This window comes from Lacerta agilis, chromosome 3 (genome assembly GCF_009819535.1).
Source record: "Lacerta agilis isolate rLacAgi1 chromosome 3, rLacAgi1.pri, whole genome shotgun sequence".
Taxonomy (NCBI): domain Eukaryota; kingdom Metazoa; phylum Chordata; class Lepidosauria; order Squamata; family Lacertidae; genus Lacerta; species Lacerta agilis.
The window spans coordinates 89481283-89497051 of NC_046314.1; the positions used below are offsets into that span (position 1 = coordinate 89481283).

Consider the following 15769-nt stretch of genomic DNA (forward strand, 5'->3'; position numbering starts at 1 on the left):
CAACCCTCAGCAATGCAGGAATCTCAACTAGATCATAATAGAATCATAGGATTGTCAGCTTTAAAAGCAGTGGTCAGAGAGGCTACTGCAGAGGTGCTAGTTTCAGGCATTGGTGGGTCAATCTTGGAGGCCAAACACACGCTTCACACAATGTGCTGCAATCAGCTCCTTTTTGAAGTGCAAGAATCACAGGGATTTAGTCTTTGTCACAACATTATGTTTTGTACATGAAGTATGGGCCCACGTGCAGGTCTTCTGGCCTTTTTAGTTAAACAATTGAATTGCCAGTTTAACAATAGACAGGTTGGTAGCTGTGTCAGTTGGCCCTCTCTGCACCTTCAACTGAGCTTTCCTCCTACAAAGGATGTTGCTTTTCCTTTCTCTGGACAGCAGTAAGAAAGATCAGTTTGAGAAGGGCTCCTCTTTTCTCTGGTTGAGAGTAAAAATGCAATGGGTTGTAAGCCTTCTAAGAAGCTGCTGTAACTCCAGCTGTCTTGCGCTGACCTCCAGAGTTTAACATGTCAACAATACTGTTTTTATGGTCGTTTTTCTCACATTCCTAATATTACATTTGGTTTCATAAATACAATTTTTTTGTTGTTTGCTTTTTCTTTGCTCAAAAACTCAGCCTGACAGAGTCTGGAGTATTTCTAGCCCAGGTTTTAAATAAAGCTCAGGTAGCTGTAGAAACTAGGCCCTGAGGCAGCTTAGCAGAGAGCTCTCTGGTGAGCTGAGGGTGGTGCCACAGTGCCTCATTTGCCCTAATGGACCAGCTTCCATTGCAGCTTGGTAGAAGTCAGGCAGAAATCTGCTGTTGACAGGAAACCAAAACTGTACTGTAGAACAAAACACTTAGTTGAAATCAGGATACCAGGATAAGTATGTAGGTAACAGTGTCTGCAGGATCCTATATGATAATTGCTGCTACTCTAAGATGCACATGGGAAGTCCACAAGCATTGCACATTGCTACCTCTGCTGTGTGTGTGTGTGTGTGTGTGAGAGAGAGAGAGAGAGAGAGGGGGGTGTACATGTGTGCAAAGGTGGGGAGACTTCTAAAATGTAACTTTGGTTTTAAAAGTGATGTGGCAGAAGACAAAAAGTTAGGTCAGAATGGGGGTGGGTGCAGTAGAAACATGGAGTTAGAAACCTGGGAGAGAGTTCAAGGGAGGGGTTATTGAGGTCAGGGGTTCAATGTCTGTGGATGAGAAAAAGCCTTTGAAAGGCAGTTAGCAAAGAGTGGGATCAGAGGGAAAGTTGCTGCAGTGAAAGAGCATATTCTTCCGTAAGAGCCTCAGCCTGCTCATGTTTTAAGATCTTTGAGGGACGCTCCTTTTTCTCTCCCACCAAAAGCTGAGGTTCATTTGTTGGAAACTTAAGAGAAATACCATTTTGGTAGCTGCATCTACAGGCAACTTACCACAGAAGACCCACCTAACCTCTTCTCTAATGAGCTTCCACCAGCAGGCAGAGATAGTCTTGTTCAGACAGGGCTTTGACTGAGTTGTTACAGCCAGTGTAAATGTGTTGCAATTTGTTAAACTGGCTGTTGCCTCCATTAGTTTCATTGATGCATTTTATTTGCTTTAGAAAAAAAACCTGTTGATCATAATTTTACTGCTGTTGGCTGCCTTGAACACCATTTTTGAAAAGATGTAATTTTAGCAAACAAAGGCTGGAAGCTGGAAGTGGGATTAAAATGGCCTGGCAGTGGAGAGGATTGGGATTAAAATGGCCTGGCAGTGGAGAGGATTGTATATTGGCAAAACAAAGTTAACACATAGAGTAACCTGGGAATCAGCAGCGGTATTTCATTGCAGACCCCACTTGTCACTTTATGAAACTAGTATGACTGTAACATTGCCTTGGAATCTCAGTTTGGCAGATGTTGGAGATGGGAAAAACACTGTCTACATTTCTGACCAAACATAAAATATTTTGCCTCTTTGTTGATGTAGGTTTTGATGAACTCCATGCCTGTGCTGATCCTGGATTCCCTGAATATGGATATAAGATGCCTGGCGCAGGTGTTTTCTTTGAAAGTTCAGTAGTCCGGTTCCATTGCCAAGAAGGATACAGGCTTAAGGGCCCATCCAAAAAGCTTTGTGAGAGACATTTCAACGGCTCCCTAAGCTGGAAGCCAAGTGAGAAACCCGTGTGCCTCCAAGAAGGTAAGTCTATTTACTGCCAACAAACTTTGCTTGTGAAAACTCCGTATTTCTATCATATCTGTGCTTCCAGCTCATGGGATCATGCTCAACTTTTTTTTCTGAGAAGACTTTTTTTTTTTTTTTTACAACAAATGGAAACTGGAGACCCAGCTGAATCCAGGCAGTAGTATTCCAGGTTATCCTGGGTTCCCCAGACAAAACCTTCAATTCCTCTTGAGTAAACAATCCTTAAAGTTAATATATTTATAAAGAATGTTGTGTGCTGACAAATTTGGTACATTCTAATCCCTGTGTGTTTGGTGGACTCTGAATTGGGGCAGAAGATTCAGGAGTCTCTTGATACATCTTAATGAACAGATGAAAAGATCATCTGATGTTATTAGTTGCGTTTAATTACTATTCTGACAAATGAATGCTCTTTGTAAAATTTTAATGTTATGTTTTACTGGGCATTATGGTTAAATTTATAATGATGATAAGGGTATGTGTTAAACGGAGTATTAAATCAGTTATGTATTGCGGGGGATGTTGTAAATTATTCATTTGGGTTCGGAAAAGAATGGCAGCCAGATTATAAAATGCAGTAATAATGCAATTTTACTTCTATATTTAGGAACACATCTGTGAGAATAAAAGAACTTGTTTTCTTTTGTATGTAATTAGTTCAATTTTCTTACGTTCATTTTCTGTTTCAGACATATTTGACAATTTTTGCTGGTCTAACTCTGGCTCTTGCCAGCAGCAGTTTTGGAAAAAAAATCTTTGTCTGTGGAAAAGCTTCACCATTTATTAAACAACATGCACTAAAGCTCCAGCTCTTTGATTTATAGGGTGCTTGTCAGTGATAATGTTGTGATCAAGAAAATTAAAAATATGGACTGTCTTTAGTGTGTTTGTGCATGAATGCGCAAACATGGATAAACACACCACTAAAAATGTTGAGATACCATTTTGCTGGAAGAATCAGCTTGCTATGTATTTTAATAGTGTCGATCAAGCCCTTGTCATGAGCAATACATGTATTTTCAGCAAATTAGATCAATTGAACATTTGGTGTTGGGGGGGGCAGAGAGGTGAGGAACTTGCTTTTCCTCCTCTGTGACGCTTCAAGTATTGCTATGTTTTAAGTCTCCTCCTTGCGTTGCAGCTGCCAACAAGCTGGTATTGGCCTAACTGGAGGTGTGAAACGTTTATTTCATAAGTTGCCATTGGCTAAAGCAAAATTGGCATAGATATTTTGGACATTTGTGATGGTTCAAAAGAGGGGAATGACAAGTTATTGTCATCAGTAGCACGGAGTCCCAAGCAATAGTGTGTTACGTGAATAGTGAAAACATGAGGAGCACCAGCTCTTCAAAGAAGTCAACCAGAAGCCTTCCTTGTTTCTATCAACTGAATAATGTGTAGAACCCAATGATTCTGGGATTGCAGATTGTTCTATTTTCTTCGGGCCATGATCATTAGCTGCATGGCAGTGACACTATATTTGAGATCCTTTGCCACACTTTACACTGGATCTTTCTTGCTTCAGGTTAGCAGGCTTTGTGTGCATACTAAGCTTGTTTTTCACATTACTACATTCTGAAGGCAAAACAAAAAGGCATAAATTTGAAGCTTCTAGGACAACAGAATCTAATTTTCTTATGCCTAGAAGACAATTTTTCTTTAGGATGATGGTTGTGCATTTTTATGCTTTGGTAGTAATCTCACGAAAAGAATTTGTTCATGTTTTGCATTGTACTTGTGCACTCTTCTTAGTCCATGCCCACACACCTTTGCAGACATTGGTACTGGAAGTCATATAATATCAAAGTAAAGGATGGAGCGACATACAGTATATGCAGAACCCTTAAATGGTTGGGGGCAGGGGCGGCAAATGATGTATCCGCATACCTACAATGTAAGATTGCATATTATAGCCTTGTAATATGCTTCCAGCCTTCTAGGCCCCTAGATGTGGCCCCACTTACTCTCAGTGTAAGCATGTGCTGCCCCCTCCTGGCCTCCCACCAGTGCTCTGATGTGATGTGACTCAATGAGGAAACGTAAACATTTGCTTATTTGCAGCCCCAAAAACACTGAACCATATCCTCTGCCCTGACTGATAAGGCAGATTTGTATATCATAGTGGTGGCAAAACCCACAGCAGCATTTTTAAACACTCTGATAACACATACAGATCACGAGGTCATAATACTGGCTTGTAAATTTTTGATCAAACCATGTCCTGGGTGCGTTGGTAGAAGAATACCTAAAAAACAAGTTGAGCTGCATTGATAGATTGCTAATAGATCTTAACGCTAACTATCAACCAAGGTATCTATCTTAGTTATATCAGGAATAAGCTTAACACCTCCTTTTAGGAATAATCCTGCAGTACATTTTCAGGGTGTATGGGTGTTAGAGGGGGCATTACTTTTGGGGGGGTCGCATTGTGCTTCTTCTGGGGTAGTTTGTACACCTTTGGTCCCCATCCTGCACTCAGTTCTTACCTGTGGATCTTAGAAGCTGTCAGCATGCAGCAGCAACCAAACCTTGGGAAATTGCTTTGACTGGCCGGCTAAACCAGGTGAGGGTAGCCGATGGGTCTCAAACCCTCAGTGAGTTGGGGACTTTTCCCTGCATATGAAAATGGAGCCTCCAAAATGTATTGGACCAACCCATGTCAATCTACCCTTGGGATGATTGTGCAACTGTTCCATTATTCTTTTAAAAGTTGGGTTTTCTTCTGCCGGGGGGGGGGGGGAGAGTATGGAATAAGCATAGGGGAAACATCAGTACGTCATATAGATGCCCTGTAAAAAGTGAGTGAACAAAGTGTGGAGATTCTGCACTAAATGTCTATTGTTCTAGTACTTGATATGTCAAGACTGGATGGGACAACATTAGCTTTGCTACAATCCTTTCAATATACAAGGAACCCATTCTAGAAGACAACTGCACTGCACAAGCTCAGAAGCTTTTTTTTTTTTTTTTACGTTCTTAGCCAGAGAAAAATGCTCCCAGAAAAGGAACTCAGTTTGTTATGCTGTCACATATTACAAACTGGAGCCTAAACCAGGCAAATAGGTGATTTGACAACATAGCAAACTAGCATATGCTACTGCTTTTCAAGACACAAACCTGGCTATGCTCCTGTTCAGACTAAAAGAAGCTGGGGATTTATACTGCTTCTATTCACTGACAGAAAAGCACACCTTTCTGAGCAGTTTGAAGTGTAGAGGGGACAGGAGGTAGAAGCATCTGTGTTGTGTAAATAGTTCAAATGTGATCAATCTACAGGGAAACAGAAAACACAATATATTTGCACTTACTACTCTCGCAGCACTCATGTCCTGGCTCAACTTATTATTTAGAGGTAGCAGAATTTGAATGTTTTGCTTTACTTATGCCTCTCCTCTTCACTAGCCCCATACATTGTGATGCTCTATTTACTGTTGCTTCCTCCCCCTTCTCTGGTTTTTGTGTGTATGCATGTTATGGAACACAAGTAACTTGCATGAGGCAGCAGAGGATGGCTGAGTGGGCATATGAATGATGCACACAGACCTCTTATTCCCTAACAACCCTTGTGTTACTTATGTGCATATGTGGGAGAAGGAGGGACAAACAGGGCTCTGGGCATGGCCACCGTGGCCACAGTGGACTAGGTCATGTGCAAAATGTAATGTGCAAAGTACCTCTCAGGCTCGTTAATGTTGGGTGTCTTAGTGCTATACTTCTGTCATAACAGAATATTACCCTTGGGGATTTCAGAGCTGGCATTTTCTCTGTTTATCTTTGTTAAAAGGTAAGCACCACATTGATCTGTTTTGTTTTGCTTCTTGCATATCTTAAGGCACAAATATCATAGTTAAAAGAAATAGTCTAGAGAAAAGCATGTTAGATTCATTACCATTGCCGCTTAGAGATTGTGTTTTGCAGGAGATGAGTTTTGGGCTTTCAACAGTGTGTTTACTGAGGAAATAGAGGGGCTAAGCATATTTTCAGCAAATGAGGAATTTTTAATTTTCTGTTTTAACTTTGAACTGTTCCATATAGAATATGTATTTACTTACCCCAGTTGCTGGAGTGGGAGCTAGTAGTTACAGTCCCCCCCCCAAAAATATTTTAGAATCTTTGGTAAAAAACAAATAGTTTCATCCTTTGTACATAAGTGTTCAGCAAACTTTCCTCATTGAACAAGTCTCCTCTGGCTGAATCTTTGAAGTTGGTTTAATAGCAGAAGCTATTTGCAGGGATGGCAGCCCACTAACAGCTCAGTGAAAGATGCAGTGTTTCTGGCCAGAATCCACACAATTAAAATAGTGCAATCTACAAGCCATCATCTGAAATAAATGAGAATGAAGTCATTGTATAACAGGATCGATGTTTCTTGCTTTTGAAAATGAAAATCTCATATTTCACCTCAGTTATGTTCCGTGTCTATTTGTGGAACAGCAAGACTCCTAGACAACAGCAAGCCACAAGTCAATGATGTATTCATTGATGTTTTTGCTCACATTTGGTCTGTATATGTCACTCATGAGATCAAAGATGCTGTGCTTTCTTCCTCTCTCAGTTTTGCTTCTTTGGTCTTGTGCCCCCTCCCCACTGCTTGCTGTGGATAGAGTCCACGCCCTATATCCTCCCCACACTGCATAATGCAGTGGGGTAGAGTGCTGGCATTGTGTGTGAGGAAATTGTGTTTCACAGTTTCCACTTGCCTAAGAAGACCGCTGAGTGGCCTTGGGCAAATTGTGTTACCTCTCAGTCTAAATAACCTTACTTGACTATTGCAGTTCTCAAAGGGTGATTTGGAGAAAGGAATGCAATAGAAATGTAACATATAAAAAGAAATTGATTTAAAAAAACCAGGCATAGTTCAGGAAGTAGTGGTAGTAGTAGTAGAAGAAGAAGAAGAGGAGGAGGAGGAGGAGGAGGAGGAGTTTGGATTTGATATCCTGCTTTATCACTACCCGAAGGAGTCTCAAAGCGGCTAACATTCTCCTTTCCCTTCTCCCCCACAACAAACACTCTGTGAGGTGAGTGGGGCTGAGAGACTTCAGAGAAGTGTGACTAGCCCAAGGTCACCCAGCAGCTGCATGTGGAGGAGTGGAGACGCGAACCCGGTTCACCAAATTACGAGTTCACCGCTCTTAACCACTACACCACACTGGCTCTCCTACACCACACATATGCTCTTTATGACTAATCTATAGGATAGATATAGAGTTGAGGTGGGGGTTGAGCTCCTGACCTTAAATGTCCTTTTGTGCTGCAGCTTGTGATAGACTCTTGTGTAAATCACAAAGGGGGGGGGAGGGAATGAGTAAACTAATCCATAGTAATGTGGAGCAGAGACGACATAGAACATCTAGTATCCTTTATAACACTTGGCATGCTGCAAGCCCTTCTTAAGTGGTTGTGTTTTTATCTACTGTATTTAAAAATATTTGAGGACAAGAAAGTGGGGTTCTGCAACAAAATGTTGCTGTGTACTCCTGGTGTGTATGTATCACCTGAGCCTGGGGAGGTTGGGGGGGGGAGTTAGCAGAAAAGATAGGAATCCTTGCTCTACCTTGGTAGAGTTACTTCTTTCTGAATAAAAAAAAATATTTGATTTGTTTTTAAGAGTTCTGGAACATTTCAAAGGACCAGCCTTCATGCAAGTCAATGGAACCTGAGGCTTATGTGTGCTTGATTTGGCCCAGGAGGAGGTCTGAGGGGGAGTAATTTAAATAAATTGACCTTTTTGCCACCTGAAAGGTATGGGGGATTCTAAACTGGGAATCCCAACCAAACTCAGCCTCAGCATTGACCCGCACAGTGGAACAGGATTCTCACACCCACAATTTAGTATTGATTTGTTCCGTTTATAGACAGCTCTGTACAGTACTATGGTTGCAAGGCAGTTCGCAATAAATCAATGAAACTATAAAATGCATATCAGTACAAACAGCACCCAGTACAATACCAAAATAAATTAATAAATCCATAAAATTTGTAACTGATTATTTCAGCAGACTGCTCATGTCACCCAGCACAAACCAAACACCAGCATATCTCAGTTTTTCCTTCGTTTCCCCAAAAGGGAATTAGGAGGCCAACCAGAGTGCTGTCGGATGCCGTGCTGGGGGCTGCTGCTAAGATGGGAATCTGTGAAAATTGCCTCCCCGCCCCTTTTCCAGCTAAGAATGTAGGAGCCTCTGCTACTATTAATCAACTGATACATATGCTCTTTATGACTAATCTATAGGATAGATATAGAGTTGAGGTGGGGGGTTGAGCTCCTGACCTTAAATGTCCTTTTGTGCTGCAGCTTGTAATAGACTCTTGTGTAAATCACAAAAGGGGGGGGGTGAGTAAACTAATCCATAGTAATGTGGAGCAGAAGGAATACCAGCTATGAAGGAAACTGAAGTATAAATATGCAAACACTCCTTTTAATGCCACTTGTGATGCAAAGAAGTAAATAGGGATTTGAAATAATCTGATGCTGTGGAGGCACTCTAAGGCAGTGTTTTTCAACCTTTTTTGGGCAAAGGCACACTTGTTTCATGAAAAAAATCACGAGGCACACCACCATTAGAAAATGTTAAAAAATTTAACTCTGTGCCTATATTGACTATATATAAAGTAATTTTTCAATTTTTCCCACGGCACACCAGGCAACATCTCGCGGCACACTAGTGTGCCGCGGAACAGTGGTTGAAAAACACTGCTCTAAGGTTTGAAGATGACTGAGGATGGGGATGGATGTGACAGGCGCATTATAAATTTATACATTATTTAAAAATACATTTCATAAAAGGGAAGACATATTACTAGCTTTCAGTTAGTCTAATACTGTAGCAGATAAGTTTGGTATGTGAGCAGTGCTTTTTTTCAGCCAGACTGCATTTCAAACTCTTCTTCATATTATACCTCCAGTTGTTGTTGTTGTTTTACTCTTTATAGTAATATTGTTGATGAAGTGGTTGTATTTTTATTTTGCTGTAAAGATATTTAACTATACATATAATATTAAAGATTGTTGAGAACTTGCCTATAATCCACAGGATGTAATATCCTATAATAGTCTCAGTGCTAATGGAAGTGTGGTGTTAAATCAGCTTAGGCACAAAAGTTTGCAGATTCTTCTAAGAATAACTGCTATTGTGGGTTGACTTTGTGTAAGAGTGTTTTCACATAGCTGGTCAACTTTTGACGTTTAAGTTAATAATATATAATTTCTTTATGAAGCCACAGATTGCCTTGCACCTGTTGTTGAAGATGCAGAGGTTCATAACAAGACATACGGGACTGGAGATAAATTAATAATCAGCTGTCATGAAGGATTCCAGATCCGTTACCCTGATTTAGACAACATGGTTTCAGTGTGTCAAGACGATGGAACGTGGGATAATCTGCCCATTTGTCAAGGTTTAGTACACCAGAACATCCTCTTTTATAGACCTTACGCCTTGTCTCAGTGTAACATGCCTATTTATCTTTATTATTTCTTCTTTCTTTTACTGCTGAAAGAGATAATGGTTACTTATAGTTCTTACTACAGTAAAGGTAAAGGGACCCCTGACCATTAGGTCCAGTTGTGGATGACTCTGGGGTTGCGGCGCTCATCTTGTGTTAATGGCCGAAGGAGCCGGCGTACAGCTTCCGGGTCATGTGGCCAGCATGACAAAGCTGCTTCTGGTGAAACAGAGCAGCGCACAGAAACACTGTTTACCTTCCCGCCAGAGCGGTACCTATTTATCTACTTGCACTTTGATGTGCTTTCGAACTGCTAGGTGGGCAGGAGCTGGGAACGAGCAATGGGAGCTCACCCCGTCACAGGGATTCGAACCGCTGACCTGATCAGCAAGCCCTAGGCTCTGTGGTTTAACCCACAGCACCACCTGCATCCCCTCTTACCTTTTGCCAAATGACCTTTTTTCAATGAACATGGGCAAAAAACATACTTGCATACCACTTGGTTTCGTACAAAGGTAGGGAACCTAAGCTCAGCACTCTGGCCACTCTACCCAGTCTTCAGGACTCTGCCCAGGCCATGCTTGGTCCCAAGGCCCTACCTCTCTCCCTACACACTGCACTGCGCATTCCTCAAATACTCTTGCCTGGCTGCAAGGTGTCCTTGAACTGTGGCAGTGTCTTCTGCTTGCCTGGATGGAGGATGCAGGGAGCAGGGCAGTGTGTGGACCTCTGGCTTTTGGGTGGCTGAAATGTAGTTTTACTATACAAAGGGAAAAGTAACATCCATTACTTCGTCCAGTTATGCCTCTGGCCACACCCACTTTTATGTCTTGCTCCAAACACAGGTAGGGAAAAGATTTTCTACTCCTGTTTTAGGATGACCACTTGCACATCACCACAGAAGATAAAATGCCCACCTAAAGAGTGGATGGAAGATGTTAGATTTGTATAAAGTTTGCATATGCCTAGTGTACTGTACACTGAATAACTTTTCTCTATATATAATTAGAGAATAGGCCTAGTTCTAGCTACATTTTAGTTGCTCCTGTTGCTAGACAGGGAAAGCTTTATTTTCAGGTGTGGACTGCTTTATTTTAGGTTTTAAACTTTTTTAAAAAAAGTTTCAGATTTTACTTTTGGTGGAGTTATGCAGTGCCTATTATGCTTTCCTGCCATAAGTGAAAATGAGCAGATATACATATTTTATTTTAAAAGTCTTGAAGAGCAGGTAAGGAAAAAGTGAGACCTAAGGCATGCTCCCATTCTCCCCTTCAATGTGAGGGAAGCAATCTCTTTTTCTTTTCCTAGAAAGGAGAGATGTTTGTATTTTTGTTTATAAAATCTATTTATAGACTGCCATTTTAGGCATAGCCCACTCAAGGCACCCTTTGTATAATAAAAACACAATACAGTTTTAAAACACAGCTATATAATTAAAACGGCAACTGTACAAACTTGTTTAAAACACAGGTTGATTAAAAATAAATAGATGTGCAGATTCTCGCTGCTAAAGAGCTATACTTCTTACATTAGCTTTCTATTTTAAGCTCATAAAATAAAGACTTAAAAGAGGGGGGGGAAGCTGCCTGAAATACACCCTCCTATAAATCTGAGAAGTTGAGGCAACCTCCATTTCCATAGGGAGAGTGCTCCATAAACTGGGGCAACCACAAATAAGGCCTTCTCTCCCATGGCACTGACCAAGGAAACAAAGATGAGCAAATATTTGTGCTTGGGAAAGACCCATTTGGGTTTAAGTCCTTCAGATAACTTGGTCCCCAGTTGTTTAGGTCAAAACCTGCACATTTAGTTGGGCCTGGAAACACAAAGCTTGTGAAGAATAGGTTTTACATGCTCTGATCACCAAGATCAAGGTGGCAGCATTCCTTTGCAGTTACGTTTCTGTACTTTAAAGGCAGCCCCACATGTCCAGTTCAGATGACCATCATATCTACTATTGTGGGCAAGAATCCTGTAAAAGAAATGGAGTGGCCCTCATAGTCAACAAAAGAGTGGCAAAAGCTTTTACTGGGATGCAATCTCAAAAATGATAGAATGATCTTGATACGAATCCAAGGCATACCTTTTAACATCACAGTAATCCAAGTTTATGCACCAAATACCGGTGCTGAAGAAACTGAAATTGACCAATTCTATGAAGACTTACAACACCTTCTAGAAATGACACCAAAGAAGGATGATCTTCTCATTATAGGGGATTGGAATGCTAAAGTAGAGAGTCAAGAGATAAAAGGAACAACTGGCAAGTTTAGCCTTGGAGTTCAAAACAAAGCAGGGCAAAGGCTAATAGAATTCTGTCAAGAGAACAAGCTGGTCATCACAAACACTCTTTTCCAACAACATAAGAGACGACTCTACACATGTACATCACCAGATGGGCAGCATCGAAATCAGATTGATTATATTCTCTGCAGCCAAAGATGGAGAAGCTCTATACAGTCAGCAAAAGCAAGACCTGGAGCTGACTGTGGCTCAGACCATCAGCTTCTTTTAGCAAAATTCCAGCTTAAACTGAAGAAAGTAGGAAAAACCACTGGGCCAGTAAGATACAATCTAAATCAAATCCTTTATGAATACACAGTGGAAGTGAGGAACAGGTTTAAAGATTTAGATTTGGTGGACAGAGTGCCTGAAGAACTATGGATGGAGGCTTGTAACATTATACAGGAGGCAGCAACGAAAACCATACCAATGAAAAAGAAATGCAAGAAAGCAAAGTGGCTGTCCAATGAGGCTTTACAAATAGTGGGGGAGAGAAGGCAAGCAAAATGCGAGGGAGATAGTGAAAGATACAGGAAATTGAATGCAGATTTCCAAAAAAATAGCAAGGAGAGACAAGAGGGCCTTCTTAAATGAGCAATGCAAAGAAATAGAGGAAAACAACAGAATGGGAAAAACCAGAGATTTGTTCAAGAAAATTGGAAATATGAAGGGAACATTTTGTACAAAATAGGAAACAAAATAGGAAATTCTTTCCAGTAGCACCTTAGCACCTGAATTTCCTATTTTGTTTCCTATTTTGTTTCGACTATGGCAGACCAACACGGCTACCCACCTGTATTTTGTACAAAGATTACCATAATAAAGGACAAAGGTGGAAAGAACCTAACAGAAGCAGAAGGCATCAAGAAGAGGTGGCAAGAATACACAGAGGAATTATACCAGAAAGATATGGAGGTCTCATACACCCCAGGTAGTGTGGTTGCTGACCTTGAGCCAGACATCCTGGAGAGTGAAGTCAAATGGGCCTTAGAAAGCATTGCTAATAACAAGGCCAGTGGAAGTGATGATATTCCAGATGAACTATTAAAATTTTTAAAAGATGATGCTGTTAAGGTGCTATACTCAATATGCCAACAAGTTTGGAAAACTCAGCAGTGGCCAGAGGATTGGAGAAGATCAGTCTACATCCCAATCCCAAAGAAGGGCAGTGCCAAAGAATGCTCTAAGTACCGCACAATTGCACTCATTTCACACGCTAGCAAGGTTATGCTTAAAATTCTACAAGGCAGGCTGAAGCAGTATATGGACCGAGAACTCCCAGAAGTGCAAGCTGGATTTCGAAGGGGCAGAGGAACCAGAGACCAAATTGCAAACGTGCTGGATTATGGAGAAAGCTAGAGAGTTCCAGAAAAACATCTACTTCTGCTTCATTGACTACGCAAAGCATTTGACTGTGTCAACCACAGCAAACTATGGCAAGTTCTTAAAGAAATGAGAATTAAGATTGCCAGAAGAAATATCAACAACTTGAGATATACTGATGACACACCCTTGATGGCAGAAAGTGAGGAGGAATTAAAGAACCTTTTAATGAGGGTGAAAGAAGAGAGCACAAAATATGGTCTGAAGCTCAACATAAAAAAGCTAAAGATCATGACCGCTGGTCCCATCACCTCCTGGCAAATAGAAGGGAACGAAATGGAGGCAGTGAGAGATTCTACTTTCTTGGGCTCCATGATCACTGCAGATGGTAACAGCCGTCATGAAATTAAAAGATGCCTGCTTCTTGGGAGAATGACCGCTCCCCACATCAAATGGGGGGGCGACATTTGCGTGGTCGCACACAGCCCCCTGAATTCCTGGGTGACACCTGGTAGTTCGGCTGGCGGTGCCCTCCCCCACAAGGGATACCTGGGGTCTCCGCCTACCCAGTTAACCGTCCAATCCCACCTGGGGGAGGTGTTGCCAAGGGATTGGCCAGGTAAGGGAGGGACTACCCAGCCCACACAATAGAGGGTGTAGATTACCTGAGAAGCAGGGGGGCGTGGGGTGGTGACTCCACGCCTCCAGTGTGGCGGCGATAACAGGGTTCCCTGTTAAAGGGGTATTGGGGGAAGCATTGTCCATATGCTGAGAGGTTGTCATTGTTCTCCCCTGCCAGTGGCGGCAAAACGGAGGGCGGGCTCTCTGTTCTCCAGAGCCACCCCAATCCCCACACATTCTGGATAACCCTGAAGTTTCCCAGATCCCCGGCTGGGGGCTGGGAAGGATAAACGCCCAATGCCTGAGCCAAGGTCTCCCTACATCTGAATCTTAATAAAGTTGTGGCCAATTTTAGTCCCATAGCACGTTGTCTTGTGTCATTATTCCGCTCGGGGGTCGCCTAGGGTTTGGGGGACTCCGCCTGTCCACACAAAAGCAATGACAAACCTAGACAGCCTCTTAAAAAGCAGAGACATACCTTGCCGACAAAGGTTCATATAGTTAAAGCTATGGTTTTCCCAGTAGTGATGTATGGAAGTGAGAGCTGGACCATAAAGAAGGCTGAACGCTGAAGAATTGATGCTTTTGAATTATGGTGCTGGAGGAGACACTTGAGAGTCCCATGGACTGCAAGAAGATCAAACCTATCCATTCTTAAGGAAATAAGCCCTGAGTGCTCACTGGAAGGACAGATCCTGAAGCTGAGGCTCCAATACTTTGGCCACCTCATGAAAAGAGAAGACTACCTGGAAAAGACCCTGATGTTGAGAAAGATGGGGGGCACAAGGAGAAGGGAACAACACAGGATGAGATGGTTGGACAGTGCTCTTGAAGCTACTAACATGAGTTTGACCAAACTGCAGGAGGCAGTGGAAGACAGGAGTGCCTGGTGTGCTCTGGTCCATGGGGTCATGAAGAGTCAGACACGACTAAACGACTATACAACAAGATGCTGAGTATCACACCTTTGAAGTGAACAAGCAATTGTTTGGATAAGTATCGATGTAAAAATGAAGGGTTCCATTTGAAAAAGAATAATTGTTAAACTAGAAACTGAACGGGAGGGGCAGAATGTAGAAAAAGAGAAAATACTGCCATTTTTAATTAATCCTATGCTGATTTTGCAGACAGAATATTGTAATTTGCGACAGCTGTACGCTAAGCAATTAGGAGTAGTGATCTGGCACATTGCGGGGTGAATCTGAGAGTTGAGTCAGATGAGCAGGAGTAACATTCGCTGTGGGGAGAGAAGGGAATTTATATTTTAGCCTGATAGCTGTAATTGGGATGTTTTAAAAATAAGCGTCTCATAATAAGATACCTCCTTCTTCTTAATTTGCAGGTTGCCTGAGGCCATTGGTTCTTCCTCATAGTTACATTAACATATCTGAGTTCGAGTCCTCCTTCCCAATAGGAACTATGATATATTTCCAGTGCTTTCCTGGATATAAACTAGAGGGGACAGAGTTCCTTGAGTGCATGTATAACCTTATCTGGTCAGATAGCCCACCCAGGTGCCTTGATGTGGAAGGTAAAACATCTTATATCTTTTTAAAATATATATTACTTGTCAGATAATATCTGGTATATTTTTTACTTCATTTAATGACTTTCCACTTCACCTTTCTCTAGAGCCAAATTTAGATGTTCTATTCACAAAATTAACTATTATGTGGAAGTTAAAAAAAAAAAATTGCAGGCGTGGGGTGGGGGCTCTAAAAGTGGGACCAGTCTGACATGGGAGGAAAAGGCCCCTTAACCCTCTCCCTGCTGCTGCAGTGCCAATTCAGGTCAGACCCCCATGCCTTCTATTTGCATTGTGTAAAAAGCTTCCATTGGAGTGAATGAGAGTAATGTGCTCTGTGCATTCCGTACCAAATAACAATTTTGGCCTAGCTCAGTCTGAAAAACTTTCCTGCA

General features: G+C 41.8%; 1 protein-coding gene across 5 annotated transcripts in view; it reads left to right on the plus strand.

Moving 5' to 3' along the window:
• Positions 1–15769, plus strand: part of SUSD4 (sushi domain containing 4) — a 73242-nt gene that overhangs the window by 41036 nt on the left and 16437 nt on the right. For 3 of the 5 annotated variants that reach the window (XM_033144699.1, XM_033144701.1, XM_033144703.1), the window contains 3 exons: positions 1958–2170; positions 9395–9574; positions 15192–15380. In XM_033144699.1, the coding sequence (XP_033000590.1) occupies positions 1958–2170; positions 9395–9574; positions 15192–15380 (582 nt within the window). The remainder of the gene's footprint in view (positions 1–1957; positions 2171–9394; positions 9575–15191; positions 15381–15769) is intronic. The other 2 variants (XM_033144702.1, XM_033144704.1) reach the window with 2 other exon arrangements.